Source organism: Drosophila hydei, unplaced genomic scaffold, assembly GCF_003285905.1.
Source record: "Drosophila hydei strain 15085-1641.00,03,60 unplaced genomic scaffold, DhydRS2 tig00000063-arrow-pilon, whole genome shotgun sequence".
NCBI classification, from domain to species: domain Eukaryota; kingdom Metazoa; phylum Arthropoda; class Insecta; order Diptera; family Drosophilidae; genus Drosophila; species Drosophila hydei.
This window is the reverse complement of record NW_022045657.1, coordinates 9,167,005-9,188,193: the sequence shown is the minus strand read 5'-3', so window position 1 is coordinate 9,188,193 and position 21,189 is coordinate 9,167,005. Positions and strand designations below refer to the sequence as shown.

The 21,189-nt window shown below is 41.4% G+C and overlaps 3 protein-coding genes across 7 annotated transcripts; 2 read left to right on the top strand and 1 right to left on the bottom strand.

The window, feature by feature from the left end:
- Positions 1-903: 903 nt before the first annotated feature.
- Positions 904-10,177, top strand: LOC111603004 (cingulin-like protein 1). 4 transcript variants are annotated; one of them, XM_030222870.1, is made up of 9 exons: positions 904-1,525; positions 2,993-3,203; positions 3,261-4,118; positions 4,229-4,756; positions 4,812-4,896; positions 5,257-5,374; positions 8,253-8,377; positions 8,581-9,441; positions 9,476-10,177. In XM_030222870.1, the coding sequence occupies exons 1-9, from the start codon at positions 1,287-1,289 to the stop codon at positions 10,021-10,023; spliced, it is 3,573 nt and encodes a 1,190-aa protein (XP_030078730.1). In that variant the 5' UTR covers positions 904-1,286; the 3' UTR covers positions 10,024-10,177. The 4 variants fall into 4 exon arrangements, with proteins under 4 accessions (XP_030078730.1, XP_023176174.2, XP_023176175.2 ...); XM_023320406.2 differs by lacking the exons at positions 8,253-8,377; positions 8,581-9,441; positions 9,476-10,177 and adding an exon at positions 5,842-5,998; XM_023320407.2 differs by lacking the exons at positions 904-1,525; positions 5,257-5,374; positions 8,581-9,441; positions 9,476-10,177 and having other exon boundaries at positions 2,974-3,203; positions 8,253-8,338.
- A 94-nt stretch (positions 10,178-10,271) lies between these two features.
- LOC111602976 (poly(U)-specific endoribonuclease homolog) lies at positions 10,272-13,048 on the bottom strand. Its single transcript, XM_023320367.2, has 5 exons — positions 12,750-13,048; positions 12,531-12,690; positions 12,251-12,456; positions 11,287-11,519; positions 10,272-11,215 (listed from the first exon to the last, which is right to left on the bottom strand). The coding sequence occupies exons 1-5, from the start codon at positions 12,877-12,879 to the stop codon at positions 10,973-10,975; spliced, it is 972 nt and encodes a 323-aa protein (XP_023176135.2). The 5' UTR covers positions 12,880-13,048; the 3' UTR covers positions 10,272-10,972.
- A 1,728-nt stretch (positions 13,049-14,776) lies between these two features.
- On the top strand, positions 14,777-20,701 carry LOC111603009 (globin). 2 transcript variants are annotated; one of them, XM_023320414.2, is made up of 4 exons: positions 14,777-14,840; positions 19,728-19,957; positions 20,016-20,177; positions 20,249-20,701. In XM_023320414.2, the coding sequence occupies exons 2-4, from the start codon at positions 19,799-19,801 to the stop codon at positions 20,387-20,389; spliced, it is 462 nt and encodes a 153-aa protein (XP_023176182.2). In that variant the 5' UTR covers positions 14,777-14,840; positions 19,728-19,798; the 3' UTR covers positions 20,390-20,701. The 2 variants fall into 2 exon arrangements, with proteins under 2 accessions (XP_023176182.2, XP_023176181.2); XM_023320413.2 differs by lacking the exon at positions 14,777-14,840 and adding an exon at positions 15,724-15,969.
- The last annotated feature ends 488 nt before the right edge of the window (positions 20,702-21,189 follow it).

Genomic DNA, 21,189 nt, shown 5'->3' with positions numbered 1-21,189 from the left:
ATTTTTATTAATTTTTTTACTGTTTACATTTATTAAAAATATTTCAATTTATTTATAGGTATAATATTAATTATCTTCTGTAGAGATTTCATAATTCATTTATAATATTCATTTATAATTATTATTTTTAATATCATCTAAGATTAAAAAAAAACATATATTATTTTGAATTTATCTCTAAATTAAAATGAAAACCAAAATTTTGTGAGACTTAAATTCTTCTCTACTCCAACTGCTTCTCTCTAATTATTTAAGTCAGCTTCGATTGTATTCGCACTTTGCAGTAATAACATAATTACAGGCACGTCAATGTCAACCTGAATCTGGTTGAAGGCACTAATTTGAGATCGTTTAGCAACGGATTAGTTGGCAGCCTGTCAATATTTTGATTATACAATATAAAGCAGTCAGCGGCAACTTTATAACTGTCAATGGCAACTCGAAGGTATTTATAAACCACTCGCAGTAACCCTAAAAATATGCACTGCTCTTTATATTTCGATTCGAAAATGTTTTTGGCCCCGTTTTGCTCGAGTTGAACAACCGGGACAGCGCCCGCGGGTGTAGTTGATTGGAGAGAGGAAGAGAATAGACACAGCCAAATATTGGCACAGATGTGTGAGCGTGCTTTCAATACATTGGTGGCGACAAACGTCGGCCATTTCAGCTATCGATCAAACAGACGCACAGCCAAATTTCAGCGCAGCGGCGTCTGGCACACACAGATTGCAGGGACGTCGGCCGTAGCCCCTTCAAGTGAACGCCACTGGAGACAGTTTGTGCATTCGCACAAATGTTAACATTATGCTGTGGAATTTCTGGCTGGGCACGCCATGGCACCAAACACATTAAAAGCACACTAAACTATATACATATATGCAGCCCGGGCAACTAACCGAGGGGTTGCCTGCCTACCTACATGTGTCAAGTTGGAGTAGAAGAATTGTGTTGTAATAGCGAGTCTATAAAAGCTTTGACATGTGAGCGCGAGCGTTTCAGTTTAACTTCAACACGTTTCAAAGCCCTGTCGTCCAGCCATCCCGTCGTGCCTCGTGTCCACGTTCGCGTCCGGATTTTCGCCGTCACCGCATCTTAACGCCAGCTCAAAGAAACAATTAAAGCATAGCCGCCAAGCGGAAGGAAGTGCATACCACAAGTGCTCTCCCCACTTAGCCTTGCATGCCAGTCCAATTGCAGAACAAATTGTAACAAACTTTTAAGAATCGACCCCCCAAGACCTAGTTTCCGTCGTGCCCCCATGTTGGCTTCGCCCCGCCTTGTGTAAAATGAAAACTGAAAATTTGCTCAAGTACGGCGCTCCTTTGTACAACTTGAAAAGTACTCGCGCTCATTCGCAAGCCCAACCGCAAGCTGTCGGCAACAGTCATCCAAATAGCTTCCCATCTCTCCTGACCAACGAGAACTTGCGGCATCTGACGCCGCCGAATCGCGTCTCGGGATATTCCGACAAGGAGAGCATCTGCAGCTTGAGCAGCGCAGGCGGACGAGTTAAAAGGCGATCGAGGTAGGTGCACAGACATCGTGCGTATAGATGCTTATACGACTGATAAGAATCGGGAATTGAATATTTCAGTGTTAAATATGAATTTGAAAAGCTCTAAAAGTATGCAACAAAATCAAAGACATATTTTTAATAATTTTAAGATATTGAAATATTTACTTGTAATTTTATATGCATGTATTTTCTGTGAAAATAAAATTTAAATTATTTATAATATTTATATATATATATAGATATATATATTTTTTTTAAATAAATTTATATGTATATATTTTCTGAGAAAATAAAATTTAAGTAAATCTGGAAACTAGGTAAATATATATATATATATATTTATTATTATATTAAATAATTTAAATTTTATTTTCACAGAAAAATAAATAAATAATCAGTTACATCTACGTGGCTATGCACGTATATGAACTGAAATGGTTTGAGTTCGAATATGGCTATAGTAAATATTTCAATATCTTTATCTGTAAGATTTAATCTTTGGCTTTAAGCATAATTGAAACATTTAACATATTTTTTAATAATATATTAAACAACAATTTTAAGCTCTATAGCAATTAAGCGTCTAACTAAATAATCAATTTTTAAATATATGTATATATATTTTTGTGCATATATCAAAAATTAAGTATTTCTTAGCGTTTTTCCACAAACCAGAAATGCATTAATTATATTTATTTATAACAGTCTCTTAGAGCAAATGTTTATTTGACTGATGCATGAACAAATCTAGAAATACTGTTAATAATTGCAAAAATATAACTTTTGAAATAAAACTTTTCAAATGTTGAAAACTATTATCCTGTTGATTAAGCAACCCTCGCTTGCTGCATATTGAAAAAGTTCATTAATTTCCACTTACCGAATATTGCATACCCTTACAGATGTATTAACTAAATTTACGGATACGCAACTTACTTAAGAGATAGGAAAGAGGGCTTACGTAGATTAACATTAAAATATTTATGTATTATGCTTAATATATTAAAATAATATATTAAGCACAAGTTGGTTTACACGAAATATTCCTACTAAAGTACAACGCTTTATCAACTTAAGAAAGACTTTCAAATTTACATGCTTTATATCGCATCGAATTATCAAAATGAATTAAGCATTTAATACCCTGGCCGGGAAAAAGAGAAATTGAAAACAAGGCGAGTCCACTGAACCATGACGTGTGTACACATGGTCAAAAATATTGCTGTGTATGCGTGCAGAGGGTTAGAGGACTAAACACATTTGTATGTTGGCCAACTTGTTGTCCGGGCAACCAAACCGTAGCCTGCATTTGTCACCCCCAGTGGAAAGGCCAGCCTCAGTCCTTGTCCAGCTCGCGCACCATGCGCTCTTATAGGGATACATTTTTTACCAACTGCACAGAAAGTTGTACAGGATGTGATTTCTTATAGATGTAGAGTACAAAAGTGTTGTGTGTTTCTCTATTCGCAACTTTAGAAATTTCTCGATGAAGTCCTCGAAGGGCATTGGCAAGAAGAGCAAGACCATGGACTATACAAACTATGCGTACAACGAGGCTGTGGGCCGCCTGAAGGTAATGCTAGCCGACAACTCCTATGTAGCCACGCCCAAGGGGCTGGGGAGTGCATCGGCGTATTTGCGCAACTTCAACGAGGACTCAGGCGATAATTTCTCGGACAACTTGTCGGTAGGTTAAGCTGAGTTTCTATTAACTTGGCTTGCTTAGAGCTTGTGCCTGTTTTAGGTCATCGAACGACCCGTTTTCTCGGACATTTCCAAGTACTTGTCGCCCAGCCAGAAGTCACGCATCAGCGCCTATCGTCCGAAGAAGAGTTATACCTCTGGCTATCTCTCGGCTTCTAAGGAGAACCTAGCCACGACGCCAGCTCTCTATCCAAGCAATATGCCTGTGCCCACTATGCCCACGGACAGCGTGCAGGCGCCGGTCGAGATCTTCAGCTTCATAGAGAAGCAAGAGGATTACATTGAGCAGCTTGAAAAGGAGTCCAAGTACTGTCGCAGCGAGCTGACCAATTTGCTGGGCAAGGTGAAGGATGTCATCAACGAGAATGAGCATCTGACTGAGAATGCGCGTACGGAGCTGGCGGCCCTAGGCGGTGGCACCGCCAAGCCCCCACCCCAAGCGCTGCAGACCACCACAAGCCCCTCTTCGGACAGCGACGAGCACTTGCTCTATGCTGGCCGCAAAACTCCAACCACGCCACGGAAGAGCAACTTGAAGCCGCAATCGCCGCGCTACGCCAGTGCGCCCAACATTGTCTACGAGGCACGCATCAGCGAGCTGGAGGCAGAGCTGATGCAGGCCAACATCGATCTGAAGCGCGTGAAGACCGAGAACGAGGAGCTTAAGCGCAAGCTGGCCCACACGGATCCCCTCAGCGCTGTCGCCACCTTGGGCAGTGTCAACTGCGAGACGCATCGCAAGCAGCTGGAGCTGCTGCAGCAGGACAAGACCGCCCTGGAGGAGTCTGTGCGCCAGCTGCAACGCATGCTGGACGAGGCCAAGTCGCAGCACCACAACAGCGCCAGCTCCAAGCGCTACATAACTGATCTAGTGCAAATGGAACGCTCCCAAGCGGAGGTAAGTGCTCTCGAAACAGTTCATGGACTCAATTTAAGTCTGCTGGCAGCAAGAAGACATAAGTCCAGTGATCAATCAAATTTACCGAGTCTCAAATTTCCCGATTGCAGCTCGAGGTGCGCCACCTACGAGACGAGCTGGACAGGCAGCATGAGCGCGTGCGGGAATTGCAGCATGAGATGGCTCGCCGCTTGGCAGAGGAGCGGGCCAGTGCGGAACGGCGTTATAATAGCCAGGTGGATCAGCTGGGCGGCGATCTGAGCAGTCAGTGGGAGCAGGTTGCCAAGCTGCAACTGGAGCTGGAGCGCCAGAAGCGCTACGAAGCCGATCTCAAGCGAGATGTGGCCAATCGCAATTCCCAAATAGAGGAGCTCAAGATGGAGCTGCGCGCCAATCGTACCACTTTCCTGGCCGACATGGCCCAGGCCAATGCGGAGAAGCAATCGTTGGAGCAGGACATCACCTCGCTGCGCCTGCAGCTTGATCGTGCGGCACGGGAAGCCAAGACGGAGGCAGCTCGTCTCACGGCGGAGATAAACTCGCTGCGCCAGCGGCTGGATCGCGGCGATGCCGATCTGCTGCACTCCAAACGCGAAGTTCTGCGCCTCAATGACGAGATCGCCAACTTGGAGAAGGAGGTACGTGACAGTGTTAACCAGCTATGATAGTCAGCAACTGAAATGATATTTGCAGCTGGCTTATGGCGAGCTGAAGAACGAAATTCGACCAACCAAAAAGGACTTGGACAAACGCATTTCAGAGATGCAGGATAAGCATGGTATGTGAGCAGGTTCTTTATGTTTCTATATAGATACCATTTCTAAACACCATTAGAGAATATCCCAATTAAATAAACCCTTCTCAAGCACCAACTCTCGTTAATCCCACACATTCTCTAAACTCTGGTTGAGCTATTGATTTTCATATTGTGTGCGTGAATGTGCTCAAGCTACTTGTCTTTAATTCGAACTCCAATCAAACCAATTTAATTCCACATCGAAGCAAAATATATATATTTAACGTCAATAGTTTATCCATGAGTTTGTCTTGTAGCGCGTTGCCTTAATGATACTCTTTATACTCGCACCTCATTCACTAATAACTCACCTCAATCTGTCTGTCTGTCTACTCTTTGTAGCGGAAACGGTAAATGAGCTCGAAGAAATGATAACGTCTCAGAAGCAACTCATGGATAAATTGACGGGCGAGTGTAAGACCTTAACCGGCAAATTAGAGGATACAACCTATAAGCACAAGTAATTATCAAATGCATTTTAAAGCTACCTCTCTCGACAGCAACTCCCAGGCACTGACTGCAATATTTTGTGCAATTCACCTGTATTAAATAATCATTAGTAGTTGAACCTGAGCACTCGAACTAGACTTGGGCAATTGTTGTGCCTTTGTCAAGCTTGCAGATTTCATCAAAAGTAGCATCATCCATGCATTATGCATAATCTGAACCTTTTACTATATGAAAATTAAAAACACAACGCAATATGAAACTCATGGCCAGCCAGCCAAAAAATAGTCAAATATTCATTTTGCCACACCCAGCGCAATTTATTTTGTTTTGAGATTCGTTAAACACAAACAAGATCTACCAGAGCTTGACACTGGATTAACACGCTGTACTTCTTCAAACCTCTTTTGTGCTGCCTGCCTGCGTCACTCTGACATTTGTTAAACTTAGAACCAGTGTGCGAATTGGCGATGCCAACAGCAGCAACAACAAGAGCTGCAGCCACCTCGCCAACTGCAACAAACGCAGCTTTGGCCACACAATCGATGCCAATAACAGCAACAGCAGCGACAGCAAGCGCAGGCGAAAGCGCGTACACTTTGCTGCCTGATGTGGAAGTTTTAGATGAAGTCAAGCCCAGGGACGAGCATGTTGCTGCTGTTGACAATGAGGTTGCCGATGCTGACAATGGTGACGAGATACTGAGGAATATAATCGAAAGCAATAAGCGTTTGGCCAACGAATTGGCCAAGATGCCGCCGTTGCCAAAATTCACAAGCTACAATACGCACCGAATGCACGCCAGCAACAGAAACAGCAATGCAGAGACAGCAACAACAACAGCAGCAGCAGCGGCAGCAGTGGCAACAATGGGCGCCAAGCCGAAATGTTTTTGCCCCAGTTTTATGCGACACAAGCACGAGCATGAACACGATCATACAAAGTCTGCAATGCGTAAGCGCAACAGCAGCGCCGAGCTTGGCAACAACAACAACGTCAACGTCAACAACAACAGCAGCAGCAGCAGCAACAGTCGCAATCGAGGAGCTACAGCGCGTACACAAACCACACACAGCAAGAGCATGCATTGTCACGCACATGACTTTACCCTAGACACACACCATGAACACCAGCAACAGCAAAAATATTGCACTGCACCAGCAACATCAACAGCAACAGCAACAGCAACAAGTGCACCTGCAGCAGCCCAGCAGCTGTCCAGCTGCTGCCATCCATGCAAAACGGAGCTGTTGCCTTGGCTGCAACAGCATTTAGTTTTGAATCAGACCATTAGCAGTGCCAATAGCTGTCAGACCCCATGTCAAAGCTCGCATTTGACGGTGGACACTGAGGCAACAGCAACTGCAACAGCAACTGCAACACCAGCAGCGGCAACATGCAAAGGTCGCAACAGCAATGCGCTAAATGCCAGCATCAAGCCCAAACTATATTTTGAGCAATTGTTGCAGCGCGATGGCTGCCACAAGAAGCCGCGCCCACCCGTCAAAGTCGATGTTAACGTACGCCTGGTGCCCAAGCAGTCGAAGCAGCCAAAGCCCAAGGTCAATGCCCTGAACGAAACTTTTGTCAAAGAGCTGGACGCCGTGGCACAGGCGCTTAACAACACCTTCGTCAAGGAAACCTCGCCAGAGTTGGCCAAAATCGATGAACAACTTGCCCAATTCGAGGATGTCCTCGATGACGATGACGACGACGACGACGACCAGGAGCAGGCCACCAAACTTTGATAATGTTAATATGCCCAAAACAATGCCACAATAATCCATACTGCAAACAGTTCATCAATTAGTTTGCAATTTGCTTAGAAAAGTGAACACATTTTTCTGTCAGTGCATTATGCAAAGTATTGGAATGATTTGATTTTTGTTTTCCTTTTGGCAACTATTTAAAATTTTTGGTTTTTGAGTTCTCTAAGTTCTCAAAGTTTTTTTAGTGCTTAAACTGCTTTTAGAGTTGACATTTTATATGCGTTCCAAGACTTAAAAAGAGTATATTGGTTTTCGGCTCTGAGTTGACATTCAAGAAACTGAGCATATTTTAGATTTTTGACATGTTGCATCTGAATCTGAAATTGGAATAGACTAACGGGCTTTGAATTCAGAAATTCATATACTAAACTGAAAAAAAAAATATAAATAAAATAAAAAATTAATGACAAAAAAAAATTATATAAAAAAAATTTGCTCTAAATAAATTAAAATAAAATATAATTCGCCAATATTTTGATAACTCTGAAAGTGCAAATATTTAAAAGCTGAATTCTTAACTTTAATTAAGCTATGTGAAGCAGAAGCTGTTTACGCTTTAGATATATTTATGAATATATATGAATAGCATATATATGTGTATATGTATATTTGTATACATATGTGTGTATATATCATAATATATTTATTTATATTTGTATAGTACATACAACTATTTAGCGAGACATTTAAAGGCTGTTAGATTTTTGTTAAACAACAAGTCATTTAGCATTTAAATCATTTATTGTTATTGAATTATTATATTTTACTCAATTATTTCACTAGTAACTTTTTCGCACATTTGAAATATCTCAATCTCGATCTCCTCAGTCAAGACAAGTTACAACTTCGTGCTACAAACGAACAGCTAATGGCACGTCTGCGGCAAATCTGGTGTAAATACAAGTCACAATTAGTGCACAATGGCAATAGCGCTAATGAGCTTAGCTCGGAAGAGGCAGCGGCAAATGATGAACGCAATTGTTTATCGAAAGTACACCAATCTGACACCTTGCAGGTAATTGTCGATAAAGAATTTGTATTTGACTAACAAGCGTTCTCTTTCCTCTTCTCTGTCTCCCTCTCTGTCTCCCTCTATCTGTCTCTCCGTTTGCTACCCTCTAGAGAGGAAATATCTGCTTTACAATCGAATCTAGAGTATTTGTCCAATCGCATGTTAAGCAATGAAGAGCATATGAGTAAATTAGATACCACACCGCATGATTATACTAGCTTAGGCGCAGGCAAAGGTAAATCTTGAACGACAGCATTTCTCATTAAAAGATACACAAGCCGCGGCAGTGACTGGTGTAGGGGATGCGCCCGGCGGCAACAGCTTCTTCTAAGCTAATCAGCTACATATGCAAACATTGCCCATACTAAACACAACATTTACACTAGATCCTTGCGTTCAATTGGCTTGCAACACTAATCAAAATTTCTGTGACTACAGCCGCATATGACTACCAGCCGTCCACATATGGCACAACAATTGAACCCATACAAAGCACCCCACAACTACACAACAACGCTGACGACGACTACAGCAAGCCGAGCAACTCCTACAACTATGATGCCGCAAGCGCAGGAGCAGCAACAGCTGCCGACAACACCAATGGCAACGGCAACGGCAACGGCAGCGGGAACGGCAACGGCAGCGGCAGCGGCAACACAGCTGCTAACGCAGCTGCAGGAGCGCGCAAGAGCAGCATCAGTAACGGTAGCGCCAGTCTCCTGCCCGAGCCAAGCCGCACTTATGGACTCAACGATAACGATGACGAAAATCTCAAGGACAACCTTGGCATGGGCGAAAAGCAGCAGCAGCAACAGCAACAGCAGCAGCAGCAAGAGCAGGAGCAACAACGCGAGCGCCAGCGCGAACGCGAACGCGAGGAGCGAGATCGGGAGCTGCAACAGCTGCGAGAGCAGCGTGAAAAGCGGGAACGGGAACGGGAGCGCGAGCAATTGGAGCAGCAAGCGCAACTCAATCGACGCTACAGCAATGGCGAGCCGGAGCAACAGCAGCAACAGTCACAACCACAGTCACAGTCACAGTCACAGCTTGGCGATGGGAACGTCACTAATGCCGGCAGCGCCAATCTGGCCGCCTACAATACAGACTACAGCGCCTACGATCAGCAGCAGTACGACGCCAGTGCCTACGATCCCAGCGCCTATGCCCAGCAGCCATACGACGCCCAGCAGTATGGCTACGATGGCAACGCTGGCTACGACTACGGCGCCGCTGACTATGGCCAGTCTGGGTATCAGTATGAGGCCACGTCAGACGCAGCCACAACCAACCAGCCGCAGTATCAGCCAACGGCAGGAGCCGCCGCGGACTACACCCGATCGCCACCGTCGACGGCGACGCCGCCAGTCGCAACGCCTCCAGCCGCTGCCGCAGCCGCAGCCGTCCCAGCTGCGAGCCGACCACAATCGCGCCCGAGCAGCGGAACTGTGGGGTCAGCAACTGCAGCTGGAGCCCTCGCTGGCAGCAGCAGCAAATCCGCTGTGCCACAACAGTCTGCCGCGCCAGCCACCGGCAAGAAGTAGCTGGAGTCCCGAGTCGACCGACCACACGCCAATCGATCCGCTGCTCTTGGAGTTCGGCATTAGCAGCCCCAGTCTGATGCGCTCCAGCGATGCCTCCAACCTCGAAGACGAATCCTGTGCCGACTTGGGCGAAACCTACATCCTGCCGCTAGCTGACTCCGACGCCAGCCTCTCGCCGGCTCACACAACCATTGTCACAGTGCGCAGAGCAAGTGCGCCGGCTTTGGTGCAGCGCGCCCAGGATGTCAACGAGACCATAACCATTGAGGAGGAGCACTTGGAGCATGACGAAACGGTGATCATTGAGCGTGACCACGATCGTGACTATCGCCCATTCTAGTTGTGTAAGCACAAGTTTTCCAGTTCACTCCTCTAGGGAGACTTCCAATATTATTCCACTCATATGTTTCGGATTGGCCTTAACTTAATAAATATTTACATATTTGATATTAACATTTTGTAATTACAACGATTTCTAATGCAATATAAATATAATTCCGTCAACTTAATGAAACTTTCTTTTATTGAATTTTATATTTTTTACAAAATATTTACAAAATTCCTAAAACTATCAAACAAATGGGAACATTTCTCTAACACTATTTGGAGGCAAGTTGGAATTCGTCTAGATTTAAAAGTTCGTGTCAAGCTTAGCACTAAATATAATTCTTAACAATTAATTATTACCTAAATTGCAAATGACTTTTGTTCGATTTTGAGCCTCAATGTCAAGTGTGCCAATGGAGGTCATTAGATAACTGCCACACAAGTAATAAACGTCAAGGTAAACGTTAAATTTAATAAACAACTGGCTGATATAATTGCGAAAGCGCTAATACCATGCAAAGCCGTCAAGAGAACTCGACTGCCAACGTGTGCCCTGAGTGAGTGACAGCCCCAGGAATTGACGTTGGCACGCACTTAAGGCATCAGCAAGTGGCCACGATAGCTCGAGAAGTCCTTAATATTCTCAAACAGGATTTAACTTTAACTAGCAGAGTTGCCTTAGATACATAGACACATTGCAGACAGACTAAAGAGCGAGAGAGTATTCTGTTTAAAATACTGGTCTGAATCCTAGCTTGAAAATGTCAAATGTCAGAAATGATGAGGAAAAAGTGCTCTTTTGAGATTCTAAATAGATATAAGTATAAATGTTGTTCGTGAAGTGATAAGCAATTTTTTTAGGTGCAGCATACCTGACCAATTTAAGGCTTGCTATAGGTAAGCGATTCTAATACTTGACTATAGGTAACTCTTGCTTTAGTGCCTTGCGTATTGTGGTCCAATTAAGGCAGTTGCACATAGGCCGTGGCTATCAGATGTTTGCCCTTCCATTCCCAGACATATGATACAATTGATAACTTGGCCGTGCCCAGCTGTATTTCGCACACTTCATTCTTGGGCGTGGTTAGGAAGCAAACTGTGTAGAGACTCAACTCCAGCTCTGGCGATGTGCCCACAAAGAAGCCATTGAACGACTTCTGTACGCCAAAGAAGCTCATGCGAAAGGCCAGCGCAAACTGATTGTGCTGTAAATGATAAACATTGTAAATGATGCAATGTTCAATATTATTCAATTGAAACAGTTAATTGAACGCACTCTGCCCGTTTCCACACGATTCAACCAGCCCTTGTAGTCGACGTGGCCCTGCTGCTCCTGCTCGGCAAAGTACAGCCAATTGTGCATGCCGAGCACCTTTCGATCCCGCAGCTCTGCCATGAAGACGTGCTCGAAGCTGGAGCTACCCATGATACCGTTTCCTCGAGAATATGGGGTGAACCAGAGCTCCTGGAGGAACTTTAGCTGCTCATCGTAGTCGCTGCCAACAATGCCTTTTAATAGGTGCGAAATTTTATGAAACTTATGTAAAATCATAATTTATCAATCATTTTATTATATTATTATGCAAGGGTAAAGACTGCTTGATATTATTTTATTATGTAAAAATTCAACTTATAGTTATTTATTTATTTATAGTTATTTAACTATATATTTATTTCTATAATAGTTATTTATATTTTTCTTTTTAAATTTTTTTCAAATTATTATAAGTTGAATTAATTGGAACTATTTATTAAAATAATTATTTACATTTTTCTGGCACTCATTTAATCTGAGTTAATAAACTTTTCGATAGTACAGCAACTGAATTGCTTATAAATATTTCTGAAAAGTTGAAACAATATCTGTTTTCATGACAATTCGTCTTAAAACGATTAGCTGAAGCTGTGTAGAAGGAGGGTAATTGAGACCAAGGGAAATTTAATTTGGAGAATTAAACTGGGTGTGTGCTGGTAAAAGTTGCATTGAATATATATATAAATAAGCAAATCTAATTTTGGGTCTATCATAACTCTGTAAGCATTTCAAGTGCCTTGCAAGTCGTGGAAGCTCTAGAGTACTTGAAACAAACTTTAGCAACAGCCAAGTCCCTGAGACTTGGTTAGTTAACTGTGCCTAGACAGAAGTATATACCTAATCCAACTTTATGCTTAAAAAACTATGTTAATATTCTTCTAACTCTTGTTGTGCATAAGAACTTGTTGTCGTCTGAATAACTTACCTTTGTTGGCTAGGAATCGCAGTGAAAGCTTCATGACACGCGTGTTCATTACGGCGCGCAGAAAGTCCAGCTGCTCCTGTTCATGCTCTGCCGTAATCATATCCGGCACGGCGACATCCAACTCGTAGTTGTTGAAGAGCCGCTGCAATAGCGCCGTCGTGGAGTTGGCATCTCTGGCCAGCAAATCGTTATGCAGCTCAAACAGTCTAAAAGAAAATTACATAATGTAATAACATGGCAAGTTAACATAACAGAATTATGTTAAAGTTCTTATACTTACGGTCCTGGTGCTCGATCATCGTGTGCGCCGGACTTTGTTCTGCCCTGCACATTCACCTTGAAGAGGTATGGACTGGTCGCCGTTTCTTCTTTAAATAGCGCCTGCGACAAGGTCAGCACGTCATCTGGTGTCGGGGGCAGCGGCTTGCCGTGGAAATACTCTGTAAATACACAATTGTATGGCTGGCTAGGGCATGCTACATCTGTATAAACTACGCACCATAGAAATGCCAGCTTAGAATGCCAATGGTGATCAGTAAACCGACGATTACGAATCTTTTAATTTTCTGGCATTTGTCGCTGTCGCAGTTGTTGTCGCTGCTGCTCGTTTGGTGCTGCTGTGTGTCCATTGTTACATTTGTGTTACCCCAGCTCAATTGTTTTGGCTTCAGTTTTGTTTTTCGACTGGCTCTTCACAGATTTGCTTTTATCTTGCTATCCCAAAGAGCCAGCAGCAACTGTCAAAAGTGGTCGTTGAGAGAACTCGTTGCGCTCCGCTACAGCAGCGATCTGGCTCTCGCGCTGAATATGACTGAAATTTGATTACGAAACAGACTTCCATATCCAAACTCTTATTATTGCGCTCTCTCTCCCGCTGTCTGTCTAATGTGTATGGGTGTGTGTGTGGGTGCGCCTCTCTCTCTCTCTGGGGAGCTTCCATCTGTCAGTTTTGGGTTTTGTTTTCATTTCATTCACATTCGGCTTCTGGTTCTGCGCCTCTGTTTCTGTTTTATTTCTTCTGCTGAATATTAAATTTTTTTTTTAATAAAAGGTAATTTATTAACAACAAATAACATGTGGTAAGTTAGCCGTACAACTGGGCATTAAAGTCCCATATTTCAGGCGTATCCAATTATTATTCAAGCTCATTTTCATGTTGTTTTTATAAATATTTACCATGTGCTATGAAATTCCGGCTAGTCAAAGGCCTGTCGGCCGCAAATAATAATTCAAGCTAAGTAAACGAATTGTTTACATTTCTTGAGATTATAATTCCTGCATTTCGGAATGGCAAACGTGACTGGAATAGCAACTGGTGTTTAAACAATTCAATTGTTTAAACAAAACAGAAATCTGAACAATCAATAGGAATATTCTATATAATAGTATTTGCCCATTTCAGGGAACTTTCATTAATATTTGCGTCTCGACTGTTTTTTAATGACCCTCGATTTTGGCATCAACAATTGGCTCCAAAAAGCAAAGGAAATAGTTTGTTGCGCATAAAGAATTATTACATAAAATGTGTTTGAATAATTATATTCAATTCTAATATATGCATATTGCATAATAATTGACTTGCCCGAATAATTAGCAACAATGAGGCACAATAATAAATACACTTTCCGAGCAGGTTCCACAAGGCAACTCGGGCAGCATCATTAAAAGTTGTTGATTGAAATGGGAACTTCTCAGATCTTGGAGCAGGGCAAAAGAACAAAGAAATTATGATTAATTAGCTGATTTCTTATGTGACAAATCTTCACATGTTTTTAAATGTTTAATTGGCTTGGTAATCAACCAGTAGAACAATAAAAACTTTTCTGGCGACAAAACTGAAATTCTTCACAACTTGTTCTCCAACTACTAATTATATGAGTCGCTTTCAGGACCAGCCAATGAAACAATTTACAATGATACAAATTTGCTATTAGATCATCAGAAGGCAACTGAGTGGATATAAATAATGAGTGGACAGCAATGAAATAACTCATTGGGCGAAGTGAATGAATTCGTGGGAAGACTTCGTTGAAACATGCAACGTGCACATTAAGTGTCAACAAATGTCTCGTGACAGTCGAAAAAGTCGAAAAGTTATGCAAAGGTCAAGTAAATGTGCGTTTCCCAGTGGGCAAAAGATAAGAAATAGCTGCTTACTTGGCCAACTTAGTGAATCAAATAGAACTCACCAGAGAGAACTGTGCATTCATTTGACCTCTTGACCCTACGCACTGAAGTTATTGAATAACATTAATAAAAAATATTTACATAAATCCATAGATCTATTCAAATTTCGAGATCTAGCTTTTGGTGACTATAAGATGCAATATTATCTTGATCTGACGAAATATTCAATTTTCTGGACCCCTACATAATTCCGATAACCCCGACGCGCCCTTAAATACGATTAATGCAGTGCTTCTTGCTCTTTTCCAACGCTTAGTCGAAAGTTATTCCTCTTTTGTTGATTGTTCTGTTTGTTTTGTTGTTTTCATTCGCTTTCGAAAAGCGCTTAAATAGCCGCTCGAGTCGCCGATGCTGTTTAGTTTGAACTTGAACAGCGTTGAGTGCGGTTGCGACGGTGCAAATAGTGAGTTGTGCTTAAGGAAATGTATACAGAACTTATAATTCGATAGAAAATACACCTGAATACCACACACATGTGGAGTTACTTATATATACAGCGACATATATATACAAAGTGTTCAGTGAATTTAGCGCATTATAAGCAAATTAGTGTTTTTTAGCTTGTTTTCTAGTGGCATTGAAATTTGCTTCTTTTGTTTATTATCAATAAGTTATTAGCGCTGGTTGCTACATACAAACATATACGTGTGTGTATATGTGCTGATAACAGGTAGAAAATCTAGAAACAACAGCAGTTTGCGAGCCGTTTATCAGCTAAAGCAGCGAATCGAAATTTATATAAAAAATTAGTTTTATTTGCAAAATAAAATTAAATTAAAAACATGTTAAGCAACAATTTGTTGATCAGCATTATACAGCAGAATTGCGCAAATATCAAAAGTCTTAAGGTGTCTTAAATATATTTAATATTTAGTAAACGGAAATAAGTTTTTGTTTAAGCTGGCAGACCATCTGTACGTGAGCGGAAGTTTGAGGTGCGACACAGAAGCTGACACTTACATTAGTTGGTCTACAGGTGGCATCTAACAATGTGTGCCCGACAGCCACTCACGCTCAGGTTGAGGCGACCGCATGACATGCATGTATAATCAAAAGCCTATCATGAGCAGCAAGTCGTTAACAGCCCCCTAGTGAGCGACGCCGCTGCGCTGTCGCTCTCTCACCTCTCGGGTCGCGATAGTTTTGCACGTTTTTGGCGCGCACACAACAACAAACGTGCAAATCTGTATTTGCCGGCAGAGAGCGCGTTCTGCTAACGGCTGAAAACGAAACGAATCAGTTGGTCGCACGCTCAGTCGGTCTCAGTTTCAGTCTCAGTCTCAGAGTCTCAGTGTCTCAGTCTCAGTGTCTGATTCGAACGCAACGCGTGCGGTTCACAGTGGAGTCGACAACGGCGACTGCGACGACAGGTTTAACGAACTGACAACAAATAAAAATCAAAGAAAATAAAAAGATAATAAACAATTTGAACAAAAACAAAAAAAAAAAAACAAAAAAAACAGTGCAGCAGAAAAGTCGTAACGCCACAGACACCGCTTGGTCAACCGCTTGAGGAATTATGAAAGAATTGGGTGCGCTTATCTTCTAGCAAATGTGGAACAATGCAGTTAACTGTGAATTCAAGTGCAAATGCGCAAATCAAGCTTGTCGAACTCAGGGCGGGGGGAATTCTTTAAATTTGCCGCGCTCGCGCTCAACAGGCTACAGCTGATTTAAAGTTGTCTGTTTCTGTTTCGGTTTCTGTTTCTGCGTCTGTTTCGGTTTCTGTTTCCATTTCTATTTTTCTTGCTTTTGTTGTTTTCGCTCTTCTTTGCGCTCTGGCGCACAAAATCATGCTTTAAATTTATGGATTTCTCAGATGTCCTTGTGAACAAGTGCCGTTTCGTTGTTGTTTTTTGTCATTATCGTTAATGTTTCCGATGAGCATATGTCTGAAGCTGTATGTGTGCCCTCTCTGACTGAATGTGTGTGTGTTTGTGTGTAGCCTGCTTGACACATGTGCGAATAACGCAGTCAAGTTTTAAATTTAAAAGTTCGTAGGCTGCTAACAGAATTCAAATTTAACTCAATTTAGCTAAACAGGAAATGCCTTTGAGCTCCTTTGAACATTCACATTATTCGATTTACTCAAATTTCGTTCAATTCTAAAGACGTGAATTTAATTTATATCGCATCTTATAAGATTGAACTCTTTTTTGTCGGCAATTTAAAGGTTTCTTGAAAATTACATATACATAGTTCTAAGATATGGAACGAAATTTGATTTAAAAGACACTTTTATTTATTTCATACTTATTGCAAGAATTAAGTGAAATGGCTTCCGTGTAAGTTAAATAATGCATTTGTTTATATTTATTAAAACAATATCAGATAACGTTTTCTAGCAAATTATAAAAAATATTTATAGCTTCAATTTATAGTAGAAGTTTCCAATAAGTTGAATTGACTGGAAAACACTTGCAGTTTCAAATTTCGAAACTTAAACCCTTTTGGCAATAGTCCCAGTCCATTGGATTGTTTTTTTTTTTTTTTTTGGGAAATTGCAATGGAATGCCGAACGACACTTGAGTGACAGCATATACACCAGAGAATGACACACACACACACACTGCCAGACACGCGCATACACACACGCTTACATTGGCAAGGCTAGCGCCGCACTTTAGCAACACCTGAATGATTGGTTGGTTTTAGTCTGGGCAGGGGCAGGGGCAGGGGCAGGAGTATGAGCTGGCGTCAGCAGAGAGACAGGAGCCGGGGCTGTCAGGCCTGCTGCCAGTTGCCAGTTGCCAGTTGCCAGTTGCTTGCGTCTCGTTGTCTAGTAGCTGTCCATCAAGTTTCCTTAATTTAATTAAGCGCTCAATGTCCTTACAGACTGCGCACAAATACACGCAAGGCAAGCGGGGAACGCTTGATTTGTTGCTGCTTTTTTACTCTTGACTGCAACACACACACACACACACATACACACAGCAAACATACACACATATTTATGTATATACAGTTGTGCTTGATGTGTATTTGTGTGGTAGCACACAGGCTTGTAGCGACATCAACCACAAAAGCCACAGGACGTTTTGGCATGAAGGATATTATGTATGTTTGTATGTACATTGCTAGCTGTTGTTGTTGTTGTTTTTGATGATGATAACGATGCTGGTTGCTGATGATGATGCTGGTTCCAACGATTGTGCCCTGAAGCGGGCTTCGAGACAAGGTTACCCAGAGTTGGCACATTTGTAATACCCTGTATCCTAAAAGGACTTAAAGGGTTGCTCACTTTGGCTGATTGGCTATTGAATATGCCTGAGATATGTTCCATTCTGTAGACGTGGTCTTCCAATTAGAAGAAGATTTTTCAACTTTATGTAGTCTTTGCCTAAAATCAACTTGGCTTAGGATTATTTCAAGATAATAATAATTTATACTCTTATAATGAATAGCTTAAATAGCTTAAATATCTTGCATATTGACTAGAAATTTTTATATATATTTTATTTTGTGAAATATTCCATTTGTGAATTTTTAAATAATTTTTTAAATTATAAATTTAGTGCATACATTTTTCTTTAAGAATGTAATCTATGACAACTGACAGTTGAAGGACTTATTAAAACATTTTTAAGGGGTACATTTCGGTCGCATATGCCACATGCCAGCACTTATACTTGGCGTACTCACCACAGCGAGCTGTTTTATTCAGCCCACTCCACCCCCATTCGGCAACAATAACATGGTGGCCACCTGCTGCGGCTGCACTTGAGTCCATTTCACTGTTATGCTATCTGTTTGTTATTTTTTCCACATGATGTCTTTCTCTCTCTACCTCTCCCTCTCACTGTGCCTGCGGCAGGTCTGTCAGCTTGTAAATTTTTAATAAACTTTCAGTTGACTTTTTCTTATTTTATTTATGCTGTTGTTGTTGCTTCTGCTTTCCTCATTAAATCAAGAGAAGAGCTGGCAAAGTGGTATATTTTATGCTAAGCAATAGAGCCTGGCCTGCAGCGCGATTTAGTATTCAAAAAGCCTCATCAAATATAGACTTGTGGGCTGTTCCATCGTTCCGCATAAATATTTATGTATCAAGCGAATTCAATTATCGCTCTCATTTCCCTTAAAACGAGCCCCATTTCTGCCACAAATATGCAAATACTTTCTCTAGAAAACCTTTTAAATTACAATTTATAATTGAGCATAACTGCTAAACAATCACACAATTGTGCAAGATCTAAGCCCTATTTGGGGCTCTGCTTTCGCTGTTTACATTTCCGTTTTCCGCATGGAAACCTATGTCAATCTGAATCCGAATCCGAATTGAGTGTGTGACGCACAATGCGAATCAAGTGCCGCCACAATTTATGTCAACGAGAACAGGCCACAAGAACTGCTTATTAAGACAGGCGCAGGGAGAGGGAAGGACAAGTCCACAGAGCTGAGCAAACTCAATTAGAGATGGAATCTTGTGAGATGCAAACGTTTTCTAAGCTACTTACAACCAGAAACATATAAAAATACATCATGTTACACATGTTTATAAGTGACTATACATCAAATATATGCATAGACATAGTTAGCTAGAGATATCTTTGGAGATATTGTCGAAATTCCTAAGTTGACCCAATCACACGGCCATCACTGTTGTGCTGCGTTGATTGACATATGAACGTTAATTTGATGGATGTTCCATTGTTGCTCTTTCGTTTGTTGACTTTTAGCACGTGTTATGGTGTGCGTATATTTATATAACCTACTGTAGCTATAGCATTATAGTTCTCAAAAGTTTACTTAGGCTCTGCTGACTATGTCATCAAATATGTACTAATATGAATAGTAGTAGTAATAGAGCTGGTTGGAAAAAGGAATACATTAATGAATGAATTAAGATATGCCTATCAAATTTAACCATGTGAGCTTCAACATTAATCTTATAAATCCTTTAACTATATTCCTAGATCTATAGTAATAATCTCATTCAATACTTGTTAGTCTGCAAGTGTATTTAATCTTCGGTGTGGTACAGCTAGACGCTCTTTTTTGTTTTGATTTTCGATTGTTGTCGACGCTGCTCGGAGCGCTTATTGTACATCGAGTCAGGCTATGCGAATAGCAAATGACAATTGCAATGTAAAGCTGTCAATCTCAATTGTCTGCTAAGAACAAGAGAGTGGGAGAGCGGGAGATCAAGAGAGCAAGAGAGCGTGAGAGCGTGAGTGCGCAAGAGAGCGCAATAAAGGGCACATGAAAGAATGCGTGTATGCGAGAGCGTAAAGAACTGAAGAGCGTTTACTCTAAGCTACAATAACGGTAATATAACGCAATTCCTTTGCAGCCTAAAACCCAATATCGAGGCTACCATTTGAAGAGCAGCAGCAGCAGCAGACGAGAACTTTAGCCGAAAACATGAACAGCGATGAGTTGGCAATGATCAAGAAGACCTGGGAAATTCCCGTGGCGACCCCAACAGACTCTGGAGCTGCCATACTGACAGCTTTCTTCAATCGCTTTCCGTCCGCCTTGGATAAGTTTCCATTTCGCGATGTGCCCCTGGAAGAGTTGCCCGTAAGTGAAATGCGAATTGAGTAAATCTGAAAACTGACTAACATCTGACCATCTACAGGCCAATGCACGTTTCCGGGCCCATGCTGGACGCATAATTCGGGTGTTCGACGACTCGATTAGGGTGCTCGGCCAAGATGGCGATCAGGAGAAACTGGATGAGATCTGGACCAAGGTGGCAGTCAACCACATTCCTCGACGCATATCTAAAGAATCTTACAATGTGAGTGCCCAGATCAATCTCTCATTGATATATATATATATTTATAATTTATAATTGTTTTGATTTTATAGCAACTCAGAGCTGTAATTCTGGAAACGCTCACTGCTGTCTGCAACCTGGACGATAGTCAAGTGGAAACGTGGACTAAGCTGGTTGATCACGTCTATAGCATTATATTCAAGTCCATCAATGAAGAGGGCGATGCCATTTAAACAGGGAGAGACGAAAGCACGGACAAGGGCGAGGACGAGGGCGAGGGCGAGAAAGTAACGAATGCAGCTCACATTGCAAGGCACAGCTTATGTAGATTTAAGTAAATGATAAATGGTAAATGATAAATGTTAGCTATTTTCATTTTATATATATGAGTAAAAGTCCAACACACACAAGCACCGGCAAATAAATACACACACATGAAACAACCTATACACTCGCACACTGCTCCGCAAAGCTTTAACCCATTGTCAGCCTTAAGCACTTAATAAGAATACAAATAAATTAAAAGGGTCGCTTGTAGCCGTAAAACTGCAGTTTCTATACCAAACTTATCAATGAGACAATGATAAATATCTAAATCTATTTCTCATTAGTCTGAAGAGCACTAAACAGCGCGCCTGGCTAAAGCATTAAAATATATAAGGACGGACTACTATGCTTTATAATATTTGTGAAGGATAATAAATTCAGTCGAGCTTTAGATGCTTCCGCAGAAATGAGTTCCAGCCATATTGACTTGTTCACAGAGCTCTAACATCCACCTAAAAGTAATAAAATAATGAATAATCTTGCTTTAAAGTTTTTATATTTCCTTAACCCAAAAGCTCTAATATATATGCACAAATACTTAAATCAAGGTATGTAAATATTTAATTGAATAAACATTTATATATATTTTAATTTTATACTTTTATTTGATTATTATAATATTCTGTTAGAATATGCTAAGCTTAAAGTAGGTCTATTTTCTGTTAGCTCAGTTACTTGTTTCAAAAAAACAAAAAATCCGAAAATT

Excerpts from the sequence above, each read along its gene's own strand:
- LOC111602976 (XM_023320367.2), bottom strand. The coding sequence starts at position 12,879 with ATGGACACACAGCAGCACCAAACGAGCAGCAGCGACAACAACTGCGAC. Across the intron at positions 11,520-12,250 it reads GCGATTCCTAGCCAACAAAG|GCATTGTTGGCAGCGACTAC; the intron begins GTAAGTTATTCA and ends ACCTATTAAAAG. Across the intron at positions 11,216-11,286 it reads ATCGTGTGGAAACGGGCAGA|CACAATCAGTTTGCGCTGGC; the intron begins GTGCGTTCAATT and ends TATCATTTACAG.
- LOC111603004 (XM_030222870.1), top strand. The coding sequence starts at position 1,287 with ATGAAAACTGAAAATTTGCTCAAGTACGGCGCTCCTTTGTACAACTTG. Across the intron at positions 3,204-3,260 it reads ATTTCTCGGACAACTTGTCG|GTCATCGAACGACCCGTTTT; the intron begins GTAGGTTAAGCT and ends TGCCTGTTTTAG. Across the intron at positions 5,375-8,252 it reads GATACAACCTATAAGCACAA|AGAGGAAATATCTGCTTTAC; the intron begins GTAATTATCAAA and ends GCTACCCTCTAG.
- LOC111603009 (XM_023320414.2), top strand. The coding sequence starts at position 19,799 with ATGAACAGCGATGAGTTGGCAATGATCAAGAAGACCTGGGAAATTCCC. Across the intron at positions 19,958-20,015 it reads TGCCCCTGGAAGAGTTGCCC|GCCAATGCACGTTTCCGGGC; the intron begins GTAAGTGAAATG and ends GACCATCTACAG. Across the intron at positions 20,178-20,248 it reads TATCTAAAGAATCTTACAAT|CAACTCAGAGCTGTAATTCT; the intron begins GTGAGTGCCCAG and ends TTGATTTTATAG.